Source organism: Elephas maximus, chromosome 20 (genome assembly GCF_024166365.1).
Source record: "Elephas maximus indicus isolate mEleMax1 chromosome 20, mEleMax1 primary haplotype, whole genome shotgun sequence".
In the NCBI taxonomy this organism is placed as follows: Eukaryota; Metazoa; Chordata; class Mammalia; order Proboscidea; family Elephantidae; genus Elephas; species Elephas maximus.
The window spans coordinates 5,589,603-5,607,695 of NC_064838.1; the positions used below are offsets into that span (position 1 = coordinate 5,589,603).

At 54.8% G+C, this 18,093-nt stretch overlaps 1 protein-coding gene across 1 annotated transcript; it reads right to left on the reverse strand.

The window, feature by feature from the left end:
• Window positions 1-376: 376 nt before the first annotated feature.
• Window positions 377-4,869, reverse strand: EN2 (engrailed homeobox 2). Its single transcript, XM_049863169.1, has 2 exons — window positions 4,170-4,869; window positions 377-693 (listed from the first exon to the last, which is right to left on the reverse strand). The coding sequence occupies exons 1-2, from the start codon at window positions 4,867-4,869 to the stop codon at window positions 377-379; spliced, it is 1,017 nt and encodes a 338-aa protein (XP_049719126.1).
• Between the last annotated feature and the right edge of the window lie 13,224 nt (window positions 4,870-18,093).

The window sequence follows — 18,093 nt, forward strand, 5'->3', positions numbered from 1 at the left end:
AAAAATCATAAAATTACTATAATCTCATAAACACACAAAAAAAATCAAAAATATTTTATAGTCAGATATTTTGGATTTTATACCACCTGTAAATTATATATACATAGAATATTGCAGAATCATAGCTAATACACGATATTTTCACTACTAATGCTGGTATAATCTTTTTACACTGGCCCGTTATGTTTTTAAATTATTGCATTGTTTACCGTGGACTGAAACCTGGGTCCCGATGCCCGCCCACCCGGCCCGCACCTCCCCTACTTGCTGTCCGACTTGCCCTCCTTGGCCGTGGTGGAGTGGTTGTACAAGCCTCCCCTATTCGCTATCCGACTTGTCCTCCTTGGCTGTGGTGGAGTAGTTGTACAAGCCTCCCCTACTCGCTGTCCGACTTGCCCTCCTTGGCCGTGGTGGAGTGGTTGTACAAGCCCTGCGCCATGAGGTGCACTGCCAGCGTGTTCTTGTTGCCCGTGGCCTTCTTGATCTTGGCACGCTTGTTCTGGAACCAAATCTTGATCTGCGACTCGTTGAGGCTGAGCTCCTGCGCCAGGCTCTGTCGCCGCTGCTCGGTCAGGTACCTGTTGGCCTGGAACTCAGCCTTGAGTCTCTGCAGCTGCTCCGCAGTGAAGGCGGTCCGCGGCCGCTTGTCCTCTTTGTTCGGGTTCTTCTTCTTTGGTTTTCGAGACCTGGGACCTGGGTAGGCATGATGCATAGAGAACACGGATCACCCACAGATGTTACAGCTTGCCTCCTTACCCAGAGGTAACCCCAACAGGCACCACCTGAGAGGCAGGGCCCAAATCCCTCCTTTTATGGGCAGGACACAGAGGTCCAGAGAGAGAGGAAGTGACTCAGCCAAGGCCACTCAGCTGAACTAGCCGCTCAGCCACATTAGCCACTTGGCTGAACTAGCAGGAAGTCAGACTGGACTCGGATTAGGCTTGGGCTCACCCCAGAGCTCTGTGACTCGCCCCTGAAGAGTGAGAAGATGGGCAAGAAAAGTTTGGGTACAGGATGTGAGTGGAGGTAACAGCTTACGCAGAGGAGTTGGGCAGGCTTAGTGGGAACATCAATCACAAACAGGTCTCCAGATAAAACTTCCAGAGAAAAGCAAAACAAATAAACAACAAAATTCCTCAAATGACTTTTTCCAGACTTTTCTGAGGCTCTTTCCAGAAAAAAAGGAAGAGAGGGTAGGTGCAGGAGGTGTGGGAGAAAGACTGGGGAAGGTGTTGGGGTGGCGGGAGACCCAGGAGACCTCAAGAGTTGCAGTGGGGACCCCTACAGGAACTGCACAGTGCACCAGGGGCTGTGGACATCAGGAGGCAGGTGGGCCCTGGGCACAGAAGCGAGGGTCCCACCCCATCCCTTCTGTATCCAACCCATGGTCCATTCATTGCTTGCTTTAGCGAGGGGTCACTGCATACTTGCCTCATCTGGGACAGAACTACTAGGCAGCCCCCTTCACACTTTGGAAGCCTCCCAAACCCTCAGCAACTAGAGCGGTAGCCTGGTCTCCGCTTGCCTACAGAGGCTGCCGGCCCACCTCCCAGACCCAGAGCTGCCCGGCTGGAGGCGGCTGGTGGGAACCTCTGACAGGGGGACAAGTCCCTCTTCTGCACCCCAGCCCTGCCTCTTCACCTCCGTGCCTCCTCACACGACCTGCAGCTGAGTTCTGGTGGGCGGTTTTAAGCCTTCTAGGGCAGTCCAGCAGGAAGGGCCCGGGTCAGGGGAGCAGAGGGAGGGCAGCGGCAGGCGCGCTTCTTTTTTGTTGGTGTCTACAAGCTAAACCCTGGACCTGCCCCAAAAGGTAAACATCAGGGTATCTGTGAAGGAAGATGGGATGTTGGGAAAAGGAGTTGTGACCTCAAGACCGGGTTTATGAGTTGGGAGGCTTGTGAATAAACTTTTGGGGAGAAGAGAACCTGCCCCAGCTTTCGCCGAGGCGCCTGCGGCAAGAGGCGGGAGAACGAGGGAGAAAGGCCGGTTCTTAGACCCGCTTCCTCTGGCGGGCGCCCCTCCTACCCCACCCCACCCCGCTGCCCTTGCCGCGGGATGGAGGGAGTTCGGTGGGAAGCCGCCCCCGCACTGCACTCCGCGCACGAGGCCAGAACCAGTGGGCGAGGTCCGGGGGCTCCCTGCACTCCCCTAACCCTGCACTTTCCTCCGGGAGGCAAACTTGGAAAGAGGGGCTGAGGGGGGAGAGAGACACTAAAGGCAGTTGGGAGTCAAATTCTGGGCCTTTCGGTTTCTAAAGCACAGCCACACTCGCCCCCCACCCCCCGCACACACCCAAGCACGCACAGGGTCATTCTCGCCCGCAGCGCGCAAGCCCGGCTCCGCTCCGCCGGCATCACTTGATGAGGCCAAGGGGGATTAGGGCCCGATAGGGCCTGGCTCTCTCCCTCCGCGGCTAGGAGGACAGAAAGAGGTGGTGTGATGGTGAGGATGTGGGAGGTGACCTAGGCCAGCCCATCCCCGCTTCTGACTCCGAGCGCGCCGAGCGCGCCGAGCACAGAGCCCAGCGTCGGCGCTGCCGGGGTTGGCTCTCTGCCTCTCTCCTCGTTCACCCAGCTGCCCGCTCCGTGTACCCCCAGCTCCACTGGTTGTGGGGTTCTGGTTCATGCACACGCACCAGCCCTCAAAACACAAAACAAAAAAAAGACATCTCCCTAAAATCACAATTTTAAGTTCCGTTTTTTCTTCTTCTTAATTTTATTGCAAAACGCAAACACGAACCTTGGAACAAGGTGTCACAGAAAATTCCCTTTTTTTAAATGCCAAGAAACAAAAACGTTATCTTATTTTTTGTTTTTTAACCCAGGAAGACCAGCGACTCCGGATCCGGAGCCTGCAGCTCGGTTCCCTCGGGCTCGGCCGGGGCCTGGCGGCGGCTCTGACTCCCCGCGCTGCACAAAGCGCTGGCAGAGGTTTCTCACCCAGCCTGGGCATTGTGAGGCTATATGTTAATTAAATATTAACAAAGGGTGGGAGGCGAGAACAATGGGGCAATTTCCAGATCTAGCTGGAAAATGTATGATTTCATCAGAAATATACAGGTACATATTTTTGCGGGGACAAGCCGGGAGTAGGTTGCGTTGTAATCTGGGTAAACGAAACCCGCAAAACAGTTGAAGGTTCTGGGGAGCAGGGAGAGGATCCTATCGGCGCTGCCAGCATGGAGACCGAGGGAACCCTCACAAATGGAGACCGTTCCCTCATGGCGCCTCCCAGCCCCAGACCCACATTTAATGTGTCTAAGGATTTCTACAAGGATTTGAATATAGCTTTTCAAAATCTCAGCCATATGAAACACAGACCCAGGGCCCCTGCACACATCCCAGGCTCACACACGCACATACACACCGAGGCAGCCCAGAAGAAACCTCTTTTCCAGAAGGTCCTTTCTATTTGGGATTCCAAAGCTGGTGGGTGGGGGGTGGGGGGTGGGGGGAGGGTGGGCTAGTCGCCTGCCTTCCTCCAGCTGTCTGCAGGAAGGGTCCCGAGCTCCACGCCGAAGGCTCCAGCGAATAAAAAAGGGCAAAGGAAAAGAGCGCTTCTCTTTTTCATTACTTACCTCCAAACAGGGAGCACCCTGAGCACCCACATCCCCTCTTCAGCCCACGCCTAAAGGACCTGGACGAAAAGCACAGAGTGCTTTTCCTACCCCCCCCCCCGCCCCCGACTGCTTCTTGGTATAACTGGATTGTAGGAAGAGTCTGGGCCTGGGGGTGGCTTGGGTCCGGGGTACGGTCTTAGTGGGAAGGAGGTGGAGAAAGGGATTGAGAGTTCCTGTCTCCAGTCACCCCCTTTGCCAGCAAATAAACCTCATACAGTGGGGGGGGGGGGGGAGGCCTAGGGAGGTGGGAACGAGGAAAGGTCGCAATCCGCAAGAGAGGAAGGTCCTCCGTTTCTGTTGTTCTAAGTAAGTCTGCTTTTACCCTTGCAAATCCTGCTCGCTCGCCTCGCTGCTGCCTGGGCCAGAGTCAGCCGCACACAATGTCACTGTATATGCGGTGTGTGTGTCTTTGTGTGTTTTGGGGGGCGGGTGTCTCCTCCCTTCAAGTTTCCAGCTGGGCCATGGGAGCGCTTCCGCACCAGCGCCGCCCCAGCAGCTATGCGGGCCTCCCTGGCGGGGGCAGGTGGTGCGGGATCCCCGCAGTTCTTACCTGAAGAAGGCCTGTCCGAGTAGCGCGTGCAGTAGACCCAGGCTGGCCAGAGCATGGGCTGCGTGCCCAGGTTGGCACTGGCCTGAGAGCTGTCCGAGTCCGAGCTCACCGACAGGTCGCCGCCACCCAGGCCACGGGGCTTGAGCGCTCCGTCAAGGGGGCCCCCCGTGTCGCCGCTTTTCTTCGCTCCACCGTGCAGCGAGACCGCCTTGGATCCGCCTTCGCCGTCGCCAGGAGAGTCGCCTCCGCCGCCAGGCAGTGGTCCGCCCGCTTCGGGCGCAGAGGAGGGGTTGTGCCGGGGCTCCCGGCCCCCAGACCGCAGGAGCTGCTCGGCGCCGCCCGCGACACCGCCTCCCTCGGCGCCGCCCGTGCTGCCGCCTCCTCCTCCGTCTCCTCCTCCGCCTCCTCGGCCTCCACCGCCGCCTGCACAGAACGTCCCGGCCTCCTTCCTCCGGCCGAACTCGGGCCGCAAGATGTTGTCGATGAAGAAGTTGGTGATGCGGTGGGGATGCTGGTGGTTGCCCGGCGCCTGCAGGACCACGGGCAAGATCAGAGCCCGCCGGCGGCCAGTGTCCGAGTCGCTGGGGCTGCTGCCGCCTCCGCCGCCGCTGCCGGAACCGCCCCCCGTGCTGGATTCCGGCTGCCGCTGCCGCTCCACCGCCGCTGCCGCTTCGCCGGGGTTTGGGTCATTCTCCTCCATGCTGTTCACAACAAATCCCAAACTGTTCTTGTTGGGGACCCTCCCAAAAAATCAGCCCTCGGCCCGCCCGCTGCACCCCCGGAGTCCCCCACGGTCGGCCCGCTCTCGCGCCCCGCGGACTCCGCCGAGGCTGGGCGAAGCAGCCGTGGCCAGGGTTGTTGTTTCCAAAGTGGCCGGCGGGGCTCGGAGCGGAGCCACGTTCGAATCCAAGAGTTGGCTTGGACAAATAGCCAATACTTGCCCGGTGCGCCAAGAAGCCGGGGCTTTAGAGAACGGTCCTTCTCCTTAGCGTCCCGGAAGCTCGACAGTAACAATAGTAGCCGCGGGGCAGGCGGCGCGGGCTCTGCTGGCCCTGGCGCCCGGTCCGCTCGGGCTCCGCTCTCCGCTCTGCCTGGCGCCGCCTCCCGCTCCAGCGCTGCCTCCCGGGGCTGGGTCTGTGCACATCCAGGCGGCTCGGTCCTCACCGCCGCGCTCCGGCCGGCGCCGGCGCCCCGCGCCTGCCCGTGCCGCCCGCCCGGCCCGACCGCAGTCTCCCGCTTACCCCGCGGCCTCGAGGTGCGGGGCGGGATCGGTCAGCGCGGGAGCAGCGGCCACCGCCAGCGCGCACATGGAGGGGTGCGGGCCGCGGGCTGCGCTCGGAGCTCGGGCGCCCCTACGCACGGCCGCCTCCCCGGCATGGGGACGCTGCCCCGCCGCCGCGCCGCGCCCCCGCGGAGCCCCGGGGTCCCGGGCGCATGGGTGAGGAGCAGGAGGGCGGGCACAGGTTGGCTACCGCCCTTGGCCCCGCCGGCCCGCGCCCGCCGCTGCCTGGCTGCGCACGCGGACTGAGGGAATTTGGAGGCCACTTAGTCGAGCCCGAAACACTTTCACTCTGGATTTTTGTTCTTATTTTTAACAGAGCCCCCCTCGAGTGACGTCGCGGCCGGTCTCCTGGACACGTGCCTCGGGCCAATGGCCACGGCGCGGCGCGCCCACGTGACCCGCCGGCGGCCGCTCAGTGAAAGGGGCCGGCCCGCGCCCCTCCCCCGTCCCCCGCCCCATCGCCCCTTAAAGCGGCCGCGTCCTCCCGGTGCCCTGGTGCAGGGCAACGAGGTCTGCTGGCGGTGCGAGTACCAGGCCACGGCAGGACCCGGACGGCGTCCCCTCCGCTCGCTTTCGCTCTCTCTTGCCGGTTCCTGGCTTTTAGAAACCACCATCACAGCCCGGCCAGGTCACTCTGCTGTGTATATATATGTCCACGCGCTGTAAGATTGCTATTTTTAACATTTCCATATTGTTTACCGTGGGGGGAAATCCCACAATTCCTTGCACAAAATGCATAAATAATATTAAATGAGCCGCCGACATACAAAGGGACTTTTACAGTCTGCCTTACGCGCTCTTGGAGAGGGCAATTGTCACTTAGATTTGACTTTGGTAACCGGGCAGCTTCCTCTCTTAAACGCAGAGCTGGCGAGCAGGACAGTCGTGCAGACACTTATTGTAAGTGTGTGTGTGTGTGTGCACGCAGACAGGAGCGTGCATATGGTAGAATCCCATCCAGGGATCCCATCTTCATGAAACCTGTATATAAACCTGGAAGAGCGCAGGAATATGGTTTGGGGCTCCGTTTGAGGAAAGGAGAAATAAAAGAGCTTAGTGGGTTATAGTACAATCTTCCTTATGGAAACAAGAGGAAGGCTGACCATTCAGCCAAACGTTCAAAGCAATGTCGGGAGAAGGTAAATGCACCCGCGGGCAGTGGTCTCCCCCACAACCATCCGACCCTCCCCACAACGTTTCCACGGTGATTCAGGGGCTATAAGGACGTTCATTTCATTTGTCTTAAAATTCCTTAAATTAGTCTTGCAGAAGAGCAGGACCAGTCTGAAAGGAGAATTAAGAATCAAATAGTGGCTTTGAGTGCGGAAAGGGAGAGCGGGCAACCTCAACTTGTTTCTCCCTCCTCTCTTTACCCCTTTCTAGACTCTTTCCCGCTGCCGTCAGAATGTCCAGCAAGAACTTCTGCTTCCTCTTCTCTCCCCCTTCTCCCTCACGCTTCCTGTATTCGCTCTTTTCTCTTCACCACAGGCGGCAGACACCCCACTAAACACCCGCCGTCACCCCAGGCGCAGTTTTCTATTATTTAAAATGCATTTTCATGTAAATTTGTGAACGTTAAGAACCCTCCAGAAGGGCAACTCTGAGGATGAGCGGGTGCTTGCACAATAAAAATACACTCGGCGGGAAGACTGGGTGCGGAGGAGAGGAGAGGAACATGAACACCATGACGCTCCTAAGCATGACTGGCCTGGGACTTGGCGGGGCCTTGCACTTGGTGGGCCTGGGGCGCCGGCGACGTGGCCGCGGGAGATGGGGAGCAGCGGAGGCCCTCTGAGGCCCGAGCTTGGGGCCTGGGGCAGATGGCCGACGGTGCCAGGCCAGAAGGGAATGGGTGGGGTCTGGGCGAGGAGCTCCTCCACCCCATCCCCCAAGCCTGGCCGGCCAGGGCACCGCTGAGGCACCAAGTTTACCCCTCAGCCAGGCTCAGCTCTCCTCCTACTCCCACCGAGTCCTCCTCTCTTGGGCTCTGCCCTACCCTCCTCCGGGCTCCAGGGTCCTGGGATGGGACAAGAAGCAACAATTACCAAGGCAGTGCTTCAAGGGAAATTAACACGTGGAGGAGGAAGAGTGGGAAGGGGCCTGGAAGGAGGTACTGGGCCCATCACTCTGAGACTAATGCTGGCTGGATTGAAGGCAGGTGGGGAAAATGGGCTGGTGGAAGTATGGGTTAACATTCTGGAGTCTGGGGTGGGAGGAGGCTTGCCAAACCTCCCTGCCTTTTAGACAGGGTGGGGAAGCCACTTCTCACTTGGGGTGACTCACTTTTCTCTTCCTGCCTGCCCTCCCCACCTTCCACCCATTGGGCAGGTCTGACAGAGATCTGCTAGGCCCACTGACAGGGTTTCTCTGTGGGTCTCAAAAAATAAAACCCCACAGGGTCTGCCTGCCCCTAGGAAAATGGGGCTGTGATGCTTTGTGGGACACCCTATTGACTGTTTATGCTTTTTTTTTTTTTTTTTTTTGCCCTAATCGTTACCAGCCAGGAAACGGACAGTTCTAATTACTTATGCAAGGAGCCCCGGTAGAGCAATGGTTAAGCCCCCTTCTGCTAAGCCAGAGGTCGGTAGTTGGTACCCCCCAGCAGCTCTGCAGGAGAAAAGACCTGGCAGTCAGCACAGCCTAGGAAATCCTATGAGGCAGCTCTACTCTGTCCTATAAGGTCGCTATGAATCCGAATTGACCCGACAGCACACAATAACAACTTTTTAGACTTTTAAATGCAGCGAGTGGGTGGAGGGAGGGCCCAGGGCTATTGCGCTGCCTGCAAAGTCCCACTGGGTCAATTTCTTCTCCTGTCACTTGAAATTCATTAGTTGGTCTCCCCAGAAGTATTTCTTAGTTTTGGGGGGAACATTTACTTCTGGTTACCCTAGCATTAAATTACTTCAAGCTGCTGGACTTCTGCTGCATTCTTTCCTGCCACCCAGACCCAAATTCACCGCTGCAGCATAAACTCTGAAAAGCAGCTTCTACCTCCCAGGCAAACCTAGCTCGTTTGTCGGCCTGATCTGCGGGCTCCCGGGTCCCCAGGCTCTGCAGCCTGTCTGGCTTGAGTAAAGCCTTGGACTTGGGTTACTGACCGGGAGGTGGGAGTGGGGTGGCAAAAGGAAGGGAAAGGGAGAGAAATAATGACAGCAGGCGATCAGGCCGCCCGAAGCTGACCCAAACATGAAAATCGTTCCGGAAAAGGGCGCCCCTTTAGAGTGGATGCCATCTAAAACGGGGAGGCTGTGGGGGAACCTGGGCCAAAGGTGCAGAAAGTTGCTTTGCCCAGGGGGTAGAGAAATGCCAAATCTTACAAACACAAAAATTGCCACAAGCTGCTTCTGGAAGCTTCTAAAATGTGTGAAAACCCCATTGAGGGCTTGCGGCCCGGCCTCTCACTCCTCACCCCTCACCCCCCATCTGGAACACTGCTCGGGTGTGCTTCCTGGGACACAGGGGGCGTCGGTGGGGCGCCTCGCGCTCCCGCCGGGGCCTGGCCGCCTTGCGTGCCAGCGGGCGGCTCAGCTGCGCTTCGCGGCCACGGCTCGCCGAGCCTGTTTTCGGTGCGCAATCAGAAGAAACCATCTTTGGACATGTTTCTCCCTACTCGTAAAGTGAGGCCCTGCTCAGTGAAACCGGTTCCCCTCTACTCGGACCACGAGCGTGTACCGAACCGGCTGCTTACAGGGCCTATCCTCTGTGTGTCCCGGGTGAGCTGCCGAACTCGGGGCTCGGAGAGAAGAAACAGAAGAGGAGTTCGGATAGGCGGGATTTAAGAAAACTAACACTGGTGTTACACATACAACCTCGGCGGCGCGTGCTCGCGAATTGCACCGGCGCTCCTGGAAACGCCGGTGCCTGGCTGCGGATACAGCCTCCCATTTTTTCTTAAAACGAGGCCGGAGGGGGAGGCTTCCCAGGCCCCTCTGCTGTCCTCCTCGCTTCCCACGCGCATCTAGGTTGGAGTGGCGACTCTCGGAAAAACGAAAGCAGACCGAGCGGAGCTCTCTCGCAAGGGGCAGCGGTCACTCGGTGGGTAGAGACGCCTAACAATTCTGGCGCAAACACAGGCCGCACGCGCCCCAAGCCGGTGTCTGAGAGTCGAGCTCCGCACCGCGGGCACTTGGGAACCGTCCCTGAGGCTGGGGCTCTGGGAAAGAACTGCGTCCTGCCTGGGCTGGGGAGCCCCTTCGTGCCGGGGCCACCGCCCCCATCCTGGCCTGCAGACAAAGGCCGAAATGACTGGGCGAGGAGGAGAAGGAGGTTGGGACCAGCGGGGGCGGGTGGGCACCGAGGTTGAGCGTCTCTGCTCACCTCGGAGCGGGTGCCGCTGAAAGATCGGGTCGAGGAGGCTGGTGGCTGGGATCAGGAACCGTGTGGAATAACCCCAAGAAGGTAGTGATTAAACACAACGGTGGCGGGCCTGGAGGTGGTCTGAGGTGTCCTAGGGATTGGGGCGCGCACTCCCGTAAGCTGCCAAGGTTTCCAGCTCCCCAGAAGAGTGGCGTCACGCCCCGTATAGCCTGGTCTGTGGGCTGGCGCCCGCCTAGAGGCCAACCAAGAAGGCGGCGGTCAGTGGCATACTCCTGTCTCGGCTCTGCTGGAGAGCTGGAGCAGAAGGTCCCTGTGTTTGCCAGTGGAGTGGGTGAGGCACCCAAGGGCCGCCCTCCTGTCCGGGCCCCAGCGCCATCCTGGGAGAGCTGAGGAGGGGGCGGTGCGTGGGTAAGTCTCCAGAACTGGAGAATAAAGATGCAAAAACCGCCCCTACCCTGGTGTCTCCTGAAAACAGTAGCCTCTAAGGGATAATGCCAGGAGTTGTTGCACTTGAGTCAGGAACCCCCACACCCACACTAACCCCTCTGCCGTGACCAGCCATAGGCCCTCCCTTTGCCTTTCTCTGGGGCCAGGTGACCCTTGCTTCAGGTGACCTGACTCTCTTTGGGAATTACCCTGTACCCTCAGTACTCCTTCTGGACTCTCTCCTTGTTTCACTGCTGTTCTTAATCCCAGTGGAATTCAGACCCCTCTGGAATTTGGACCCCCTTTAACCTGAGGCCAACCACCATGTCTTCACCAAACTGACTCACAGTCTGGGGTTTGGCTTTGGGGTCTGCTAGAGAAGCCAGTGTGGGGGTCATGGTTGGGAGTCACCTAGACTGTTCCATTACCTACTGTTTCTGCTATAATGAAAATGTCCCCTTTGAATTGCAGCAAACCAGTATAAAGTGGCACAGGCCAAACACTTAGAGGCAAATATGTAAAATTAGTTTGGTAAAGAAATTTGCAGAATGTCATCGTCTATAGCCTGAGCTAAGAACTCCAAAAGAAAAACCCAAACAAAATCCGTTGCTGTCAAGTGGGTTCTGACTCATAGCAACCCTATAAGGTAGAGGAGAACCGCCGCATAGGGTTTCTAAAGGAGTGGCTGGTGGATTGGAACTGTCATCCTTTCGGTTGGCAGCCAGGCTCTTAGCTACTGCGCCACCAGGGCTCCAAGAGCACCATAACAGGAAGGAAAAAAATAAAGGATAATGAGCTAAAAAAAAAAAAAACAAAGAAAGAAAAAGCCACTCACCCCAATCTTGCAATCATTTACAAATGGTGGAAGAAGGACTGTTATCTACCCGCTGTCTTCCTTTTGACCTTTGGAAAGAAAACAAGGTCTTCAAAAGGACCTTCTGAAACATCTGCTTCACCTCACAGAAAAAGAAGTTTTCTTTTCTTTTCCTGATGGCTCCAGGTAATTACAGAGAAAGCTTAGCATAAACACATATGTGCCAACTTTCCAGTATTTTTAGGAATATGATTTGAGTGGCTAGAAGATTTCCAGAATTTTAGGCAACTATATGTTTAACTCAAACCATCTGGATTCAAGTCCCACCAAACTGTAAAGCTAGTTAGACAAGGAACTCATTAGTCTAGGTTTAATGTAAGGAAAGAAATATCTAAATGAACACCCCTAAATACCCGTAACTGAGTAATGCTTAATTGGGGGAACCCACATGGAGAGAGATTTTGGTTAATTTTGAGAGACATAAATTTTTAAAGAACATTTAAGTTAAAGTCATGAAATTGATTTCATTTTTTCCTTTATAAAATAGAAATCTATATCTAGTTTTATGTAAAAAGGCAAAACTAAATCGTGAATTAAATTAAAACATTCCCTATCATTGATCATCAATTACATTGAGTTCGACAAAGTTAGTAATTTCTTTAAAATGAGTATCTTTAATTTATGTGTGCTTGTAGGTACAGTGTTGGGGGGGGGTATCCATGTACCTAATCAATTTCTTGTTAAAGGTACCAGCACACGCATGTGAAACACCCTGACTTCCAAATGAAAGTGTTCAGTAGGGAGTTCTGTGAACGCACACAGTAGGACATGACACTATGGTCACACACCTTCATGCCAAGCAGCCCAGAGGCCCAAGCACCTTTCCCTGGGCAGTATCCTTCACCATTCCCATTTGGGCTGGCAAAGCCACACTCATTTCCTCTTGCTGCGCTGCCCTTTTCTTTCCTTTCTCTGTTTAAAGAAAAGTCCAGCAAAGCAATATTTTAAAGTTAAGGTACATTGTAGAAATGTTCGCTTTCTCCTGTCCCCAAACCCTTCCCTGTCCCCGGCTCCTCTAACAAATATCCATTTCTCTTCGGGCAGACTTTGTGTTGCATTTTATTTTATAGAGTTTCAGGATTTTGTGTGTGTCTCAGATCAGTTAATCCCCTAAGACACAACAGCCTCTGTGGTGACAGTAAAGTTCAGCAACTCTATACGCTTGCAGCATTAACACAGGCCCGGAAAGAGAAATGGGATACGGGCGAGGATTTCCCACATATGTATCCAATTCCCTTAAATTCCTCGGGATTTACACCTCCCCATCTACCAGGAGCGAGAAATGTGGACTGTTCTAATTAACTGCCTGCTTTTAGCTCTCAATTCGCACTGCCAGGACTAACTTTGAAGGCGGCGCGACCTCTGGGTTACAGATGTCGCGGGCTGCGCCGGGTCGGGTGGGGCGGGGACTCAGAGCGCGCCGCCAACCCAGACTTGGAGGTCTGGGACCCAGGGATGGCAGACGTGCTCCGAGGCAAAAGCATGGGTTCCCCAAACCAAACTACACATCTCGGGCGAAACTTAGGTTTTCTCTGTCCTATTTGCAGAGACAAGTTCGGCTGCTACAAGTTCAGATGGCACACGTCCAAAGCAGCCCATAAAGCCTCAGGCTGGAAAACCGTGTGCAATCAAGTCTCGTTCAGTTTGAAACCGCTCTCCGGGTGCGTTCTCTCCGGAAATCGGCGGACAGAATGGATTTCGGATCAAGAAGTAAAATCTCCAAAGAGGTGAGCGTCTGCCAGTGGCCGAGGCTGAGCCAAAACACATACTTGTAGCTCTTCCGCCCGGGCAAGGGTCTCCTTTCTGCGGTGAACAACTCCTGGGAAACAAAACAGAGAGGAGAGGGGTGATGTCCACTGCACGTAGTGTCACTAACCCGGGCGTGCGGAGAGCTCCCTCCTCGGGAAAGGAGGCGCCTCGCAGTTCCAGGCTCGAAGGGGAGAGGAGTGGATTTGGGGGCGCCGTCCCCAGGACTCCGTCTGTCCCCGGGAGGGAGAGGTGGGAGGCACATTCCCGGGCACCCTCCGCGGTCCAACCTGCTCCGCCCAGTCGGAGCGGGGAGGGGGGCCAGCGCTCTGCGCGTTACCGGGGAATGACCCAGAGCTGTCTCAGCGCGAGCACTGCGCCTGACGCTAATTAAAAAAACTAAACCCAAGGCTTCACCACTCCGGGAGATCTAACAGCGGGGGAAATTTAGGAGGTAGAGGTAGGGGAGCCCCACACTGGATTTTTTCTCCGTGAGTCTGCAGCGCCCGCAGGCCCGGGAGCTGGCCATGCACTTGTGTGGCTGAGTGGGTGGGTAGGGGTGCGAGCGTTGGCACCCCAGTAAGTAACCAGTCTCTTCCTCCCGGAATTAGCAGCCTCTGCTGCGGCCGCGTCTCCTCTGCCCGTCTCGAGCTCCACTCCCCACCCTCGTCGCTGCGCGGGCTTGGTGGAGGAAATCCCTGGTTGCAGCTGCTAGTCCGGGACTCCCGGGAGCGCCCCCAGACGGTTTCTCACCAGGGTCCGGAAAGCGGGTGCCGGCCTCCCTCTCCGCCCCTCTGAGCAAGCCGCGACACACGCGGCGAGGGTCCGCATCTCCCCTCTGATCTCAGTCTTGTCCACGGTCCCGGCAGTGTTTTTTAGGGGATGCTTCCTAGTGGCTTTCGCCTGTGACCCGCGATGCCCCCAACGCGTGGCGAGCGAGGACTCACACCCGGGAAGGGGAGGGAGGAGGCGCTGTGGTTCCGGCTCAGGGCCCCGTCCCAGGGCGGCCGCGGAGTGTCTACACTCGCTCTCTGCGCCCGGAGCTGGGCCCTGGGGGTGCTACCCTGGCCGCACCGGGCACCGCCGCTTGGCTCAATCTCTGTGCTCGACGTCGAGGGCCCCCGGAGCCAGAGCCAGGGATGCTGGGGGCGGACGTGGAGGGCGAACTTTTCCTCGGAGTCGAAAGCTTGCCTTCCCTTTCCCATTTCCCAGACTCGGAGGAGTGCTGGGCATGGGCGCCCGGTGGGAAGCCGCGCTCGGAGCCAGGCCCCCGCGGCCCGGGAGCGCCCGGGACAGCCTGGGGCGGAGCAGCGCCGCCGCGGCCCGGGGCCCGGGTTTCTCAGTGAACCGCTGAGCTCTTTGCCAGCTCACAGATCAGAAGGCTGCGATCGCTTCCCCGACGTGGTCCAATGAGTCGCTGCAATATCTGCTTTGCGACAAAGCGGGGGGCAAGGCCGGGACTCGCTGGTTCCGCGCTGCACCCGGCTGGGTTGCGGGAGGGGGGAGAAAAGGCAGGGACATCAAAGATAGGTTGTCCCGACTCTGTGAAAAGGGTAGGTTCTCCCGGGGGTTCGGATTTTTAAATAGCACACTCCCACCCCCGCCCCCACCGTCCCAAAGACGTTCCTAACCGAAAAGGCAGTGACTCTGAGCCTCCGGCCGCTTCTGAACCTCCCCTGGCCGGTCCTTTGCGTTCCCCGGGGACACTGGGGTGCGATCACAGCCTGGGACCTAATCCTGTAGCTTCCTGGCGCAGGTCCCTGCGGCCTTCCGGGTCAGAAAGGACTTGCTTCACTAAGTAGTGTTTTTCAACCACCTCGCTCCTGGCCAGCTCCTGCCTTTTCAAAGTAGTCTGTCACCGCCTCCTTAATGTTCCTTCCCGGTTTTCCGTGTGTGTGTGTGTGTGTGTGTGTGTGTGCAGACACCCACGGTGTACTTGTCAGGGGAAGCACCGGTCCTCCACTGAGAGACTTCTGTTGGGAAAGAAACCCAGGCGCCATAATGTACACTGCGGGGATGAGCACCTCAAACTTGGCCCCCCTTCTCTCCTAGCTGAATTTTACGGCATTCCAGAAGCCCGCACTTTAAAGAAATTTCTCCCGATTTAATCACTGCCTCCTATTCCCCGCCCCGCCCCCCCGCCATTTTTACTTTGTGCGCTATTTTCTGGAGGACTGTGGAGAAGGGGTGGGGGAGGTTGAAGGTATTCTGGGGGTAGAGAAGTTGCTTAAAGGAAGGAGTGAGAGGTCAGAGGTCACGAAGGATTATGGCTACCTGACCCCTCTTACCTTCGCGGTCCGAGGAAGGAATCGCTGAAGCAGGGGGTCCTGTATCTTTAAAAATCACCGCATTTTTTGGGGGGGTCATGGGTCCAATGAAGACACAGAGGAAGTCTGTAGGACCAAACTCCCCTAAAGGTGGAAGGGAGGGCAGAAGTTACACAGGGTGAATACTAAGGGGGGAAAAAGACCTAGAAGAGGAGCCGAAAACCTTTCATCTCTGATGTTTCTGCCTCCTGTGACAACTGCACCCACCAAGTACAAAGAGCAGAAGGTTGAGTTCTCTCTTGCACCTCAGTTAGAGCAAACTCAGAGGCCAGCCTGCCAAGGGGGAAACAGCCAGGCCTGGTTATGTCCACATAGGCTCCTGAAGGGGCACTTAGGGCTGCCAGGAGCAGCCCCAGCTGCCTCCCTCCCCGCCTTGCTCAGGAAGAAGGCTCTGGAACATCCCCTGCTGTGGTTTCTGAGAGGGAGGCTGGCCTGCCTCCAGCCCAGCCCCTAGCCACAAGAGGGGCTCCAGGTTTGGGGACTTCGGAAGCTATGGCAGCCAAGACTAAGAAGAAAACATAAGAATGGAGCGTTTCCTTCTCCACTGAAGCCTTCTTAACATCATCACCACCTCCTCCACTGTGACACCTCCCACCAGCCAGGGTGAGGGGAACTGCCAGAGGGGATTCACCTTAGCTCTCCTGCTGCTCTGATGACTACCAAAATTTACCTCAAGCACTGACGTCTTGGTAAACAGAAGACTCATGTATCTAACTGCCTCTGGACTCCTCCACTTAGAAGCCTAATGGGCATCTCAATTTTTTCACGACCAATTCAGAACATCTCAGTCTTCCCTCAGCTATTCCCACTCATCCAGTTGCTAGAGCCAAACACCTAGGAAGCGTCCTGAGTCCTCCCCTTCCCTCACATGCTACACTCAGCTTATTAGTGAGGGCTGTGGCTTGCTCTTCACCATGTACCTACCAGAGAGACTCCATACTTTAAGCTCAGGACTCGCTGCTCTTCAGTATCTGCCCTGCTCCCTCCTCAACCCACAGAAGAATAACCTGCTCCTTTTTTTTTTTTTTTATCTGTGCTACCAAAGCTCCTTATACAGTCCCTGTCCTCAGGTGACTTCCGGCCAAGTAAGACCTGCGTTTCTGCATGTTGTTGTTGTGTGTAGTGGAGTCTGACTCCTAGTGACCCTAACAGGACAAAGTAGAATTGCCCTGTAGGGATTCCAAGGAGCAGCTGGTGGATTCCAACAGCCGACTTTTTGGTTCGCAGCCTGAGCTCTTCACTACTGTGTTACCAGGTCTCCAATGTATAGTAAGTGCCATAACAGTGCTATGTACCAGGAAGAGCTGTGCCTCAAATGTGGAGTGCCTGAACTAGTTGTTGGAAATGGGATGGTGGAAAGGAATGGGTATGGAGGGCACAGGAGTTAAGGAAGATGATACCTGATGTAGTCTAGAACTGTTCACTAGCCATATGTGGCTATTGAGCACTTGAATTTGGCTAGTGTGACTGAAGAATTGAATTTTAAATTTTATTGGATTTTAATGTAAATTTAAAAACTGATACTCAATTCAGTTATTGGAAAACTTTCAGGTATATTGGAACAGCTTGAGTGTCTGAATCTACTTTTTGATTGTAAATTTTATAAACTCTAAACACAGATCAAGTATTTCCAATGAAAATTTAGTGCCCAAATTGAGACATGCTATAAGTGTAAAATACACATGGGATTTCAAAGACTTAGTATGAAATAAGGAATATTAAATATGTAAATAATTTTTTGTATTAATTACATGTTGAAATAATATTTTGTATATATCAGGTTAACTAAATATATTATTAAAATTAATTTTGCCTGTTTCTTTTTAGTTTTCTTAATGTGACTACTCTAAGATTTGAAATTGCGTATGTGGTTCCCATTTTATTTCTTTTGGACAGTCCACAGTCTAGAAGTGGAAACCCTGGTAGCATAGTACTTAAGAGCTACGGCTACTAACCAAAAGGTTGGCAGTTCGAATCCACCAGGTACTCCTTGGAAACCTATGGGGCAATTCTACTCCATCCAATAGGGTCTCTATGAGTTGGAATCGACTCAACACCAATGGGCAATGGGAGTCTAGAAGCATGAGTCTGAGTTCATTAGAGGAAGTGAAAGAGAGGGAGGAAAAATATTAAAAGTACATACAACAGCAGATGTGAGGGAAGCAAGGCCTCAAGCAGGGAGCAGTGTGTTCAGGTAGACTAGAAGCAGTTAATCAGCTTAGGTTTTTTGATTTTTGTTTTGACATCAGGTGTAGGGGAAGTGGCTTCAAAGAGGCAGGCAGTGTCTTGATTCCAGTGATCTTATAAACCGTGCCAAGGACCCTGGCCTTTATGGCAATTTCCTCAAACCTCTCTATCTCTCAGTCATCATCTGCAAACTGAAGGTAATAATAGCACATATATCATAAGGTGGTTGGGGGGAATTAAATGAATTTTCAATGTAAAGCACTTAGAACAATGCCTGGCACAGTGAGTGCTATATAAAGGTTAGTTATTCTTATTTACCCTAAAGGCAAGAGAAAGTCACTGGTGCTTTCCAGTAGCAGAGTGAAAAATGGTAGAGAGGCAGATCAGTTTTAGAACTGGCTGTTCAATACAATAGCTGCTAGCCCCATATGACTACATTTTGATTAATTAAACATTCGGTTCCTGACAACTTCTGGTTTCTAGTCTGGCATGTAAAGAACTTGGAATTCATCATTCCTGTCCTCACTGAAAAACAGAAAATCAACAACTCTTTTTAGATCCATCAGAGAACTGAGGTCAAGGGGCATACTGGTGCCCTGAAAACTGGAGAGACAGAAAGAGAATCATTGCTTATTGGGAGAAGAAACCACCACTGGCTGGATCCAGCATGAATTACATAAAGGATAATTGACTAATTTCTGGAGACTAAGCATGGTCTAGCTTGGGAGATTAAAAAATCTGAGAGGCCGAGCCTAGGGCTCC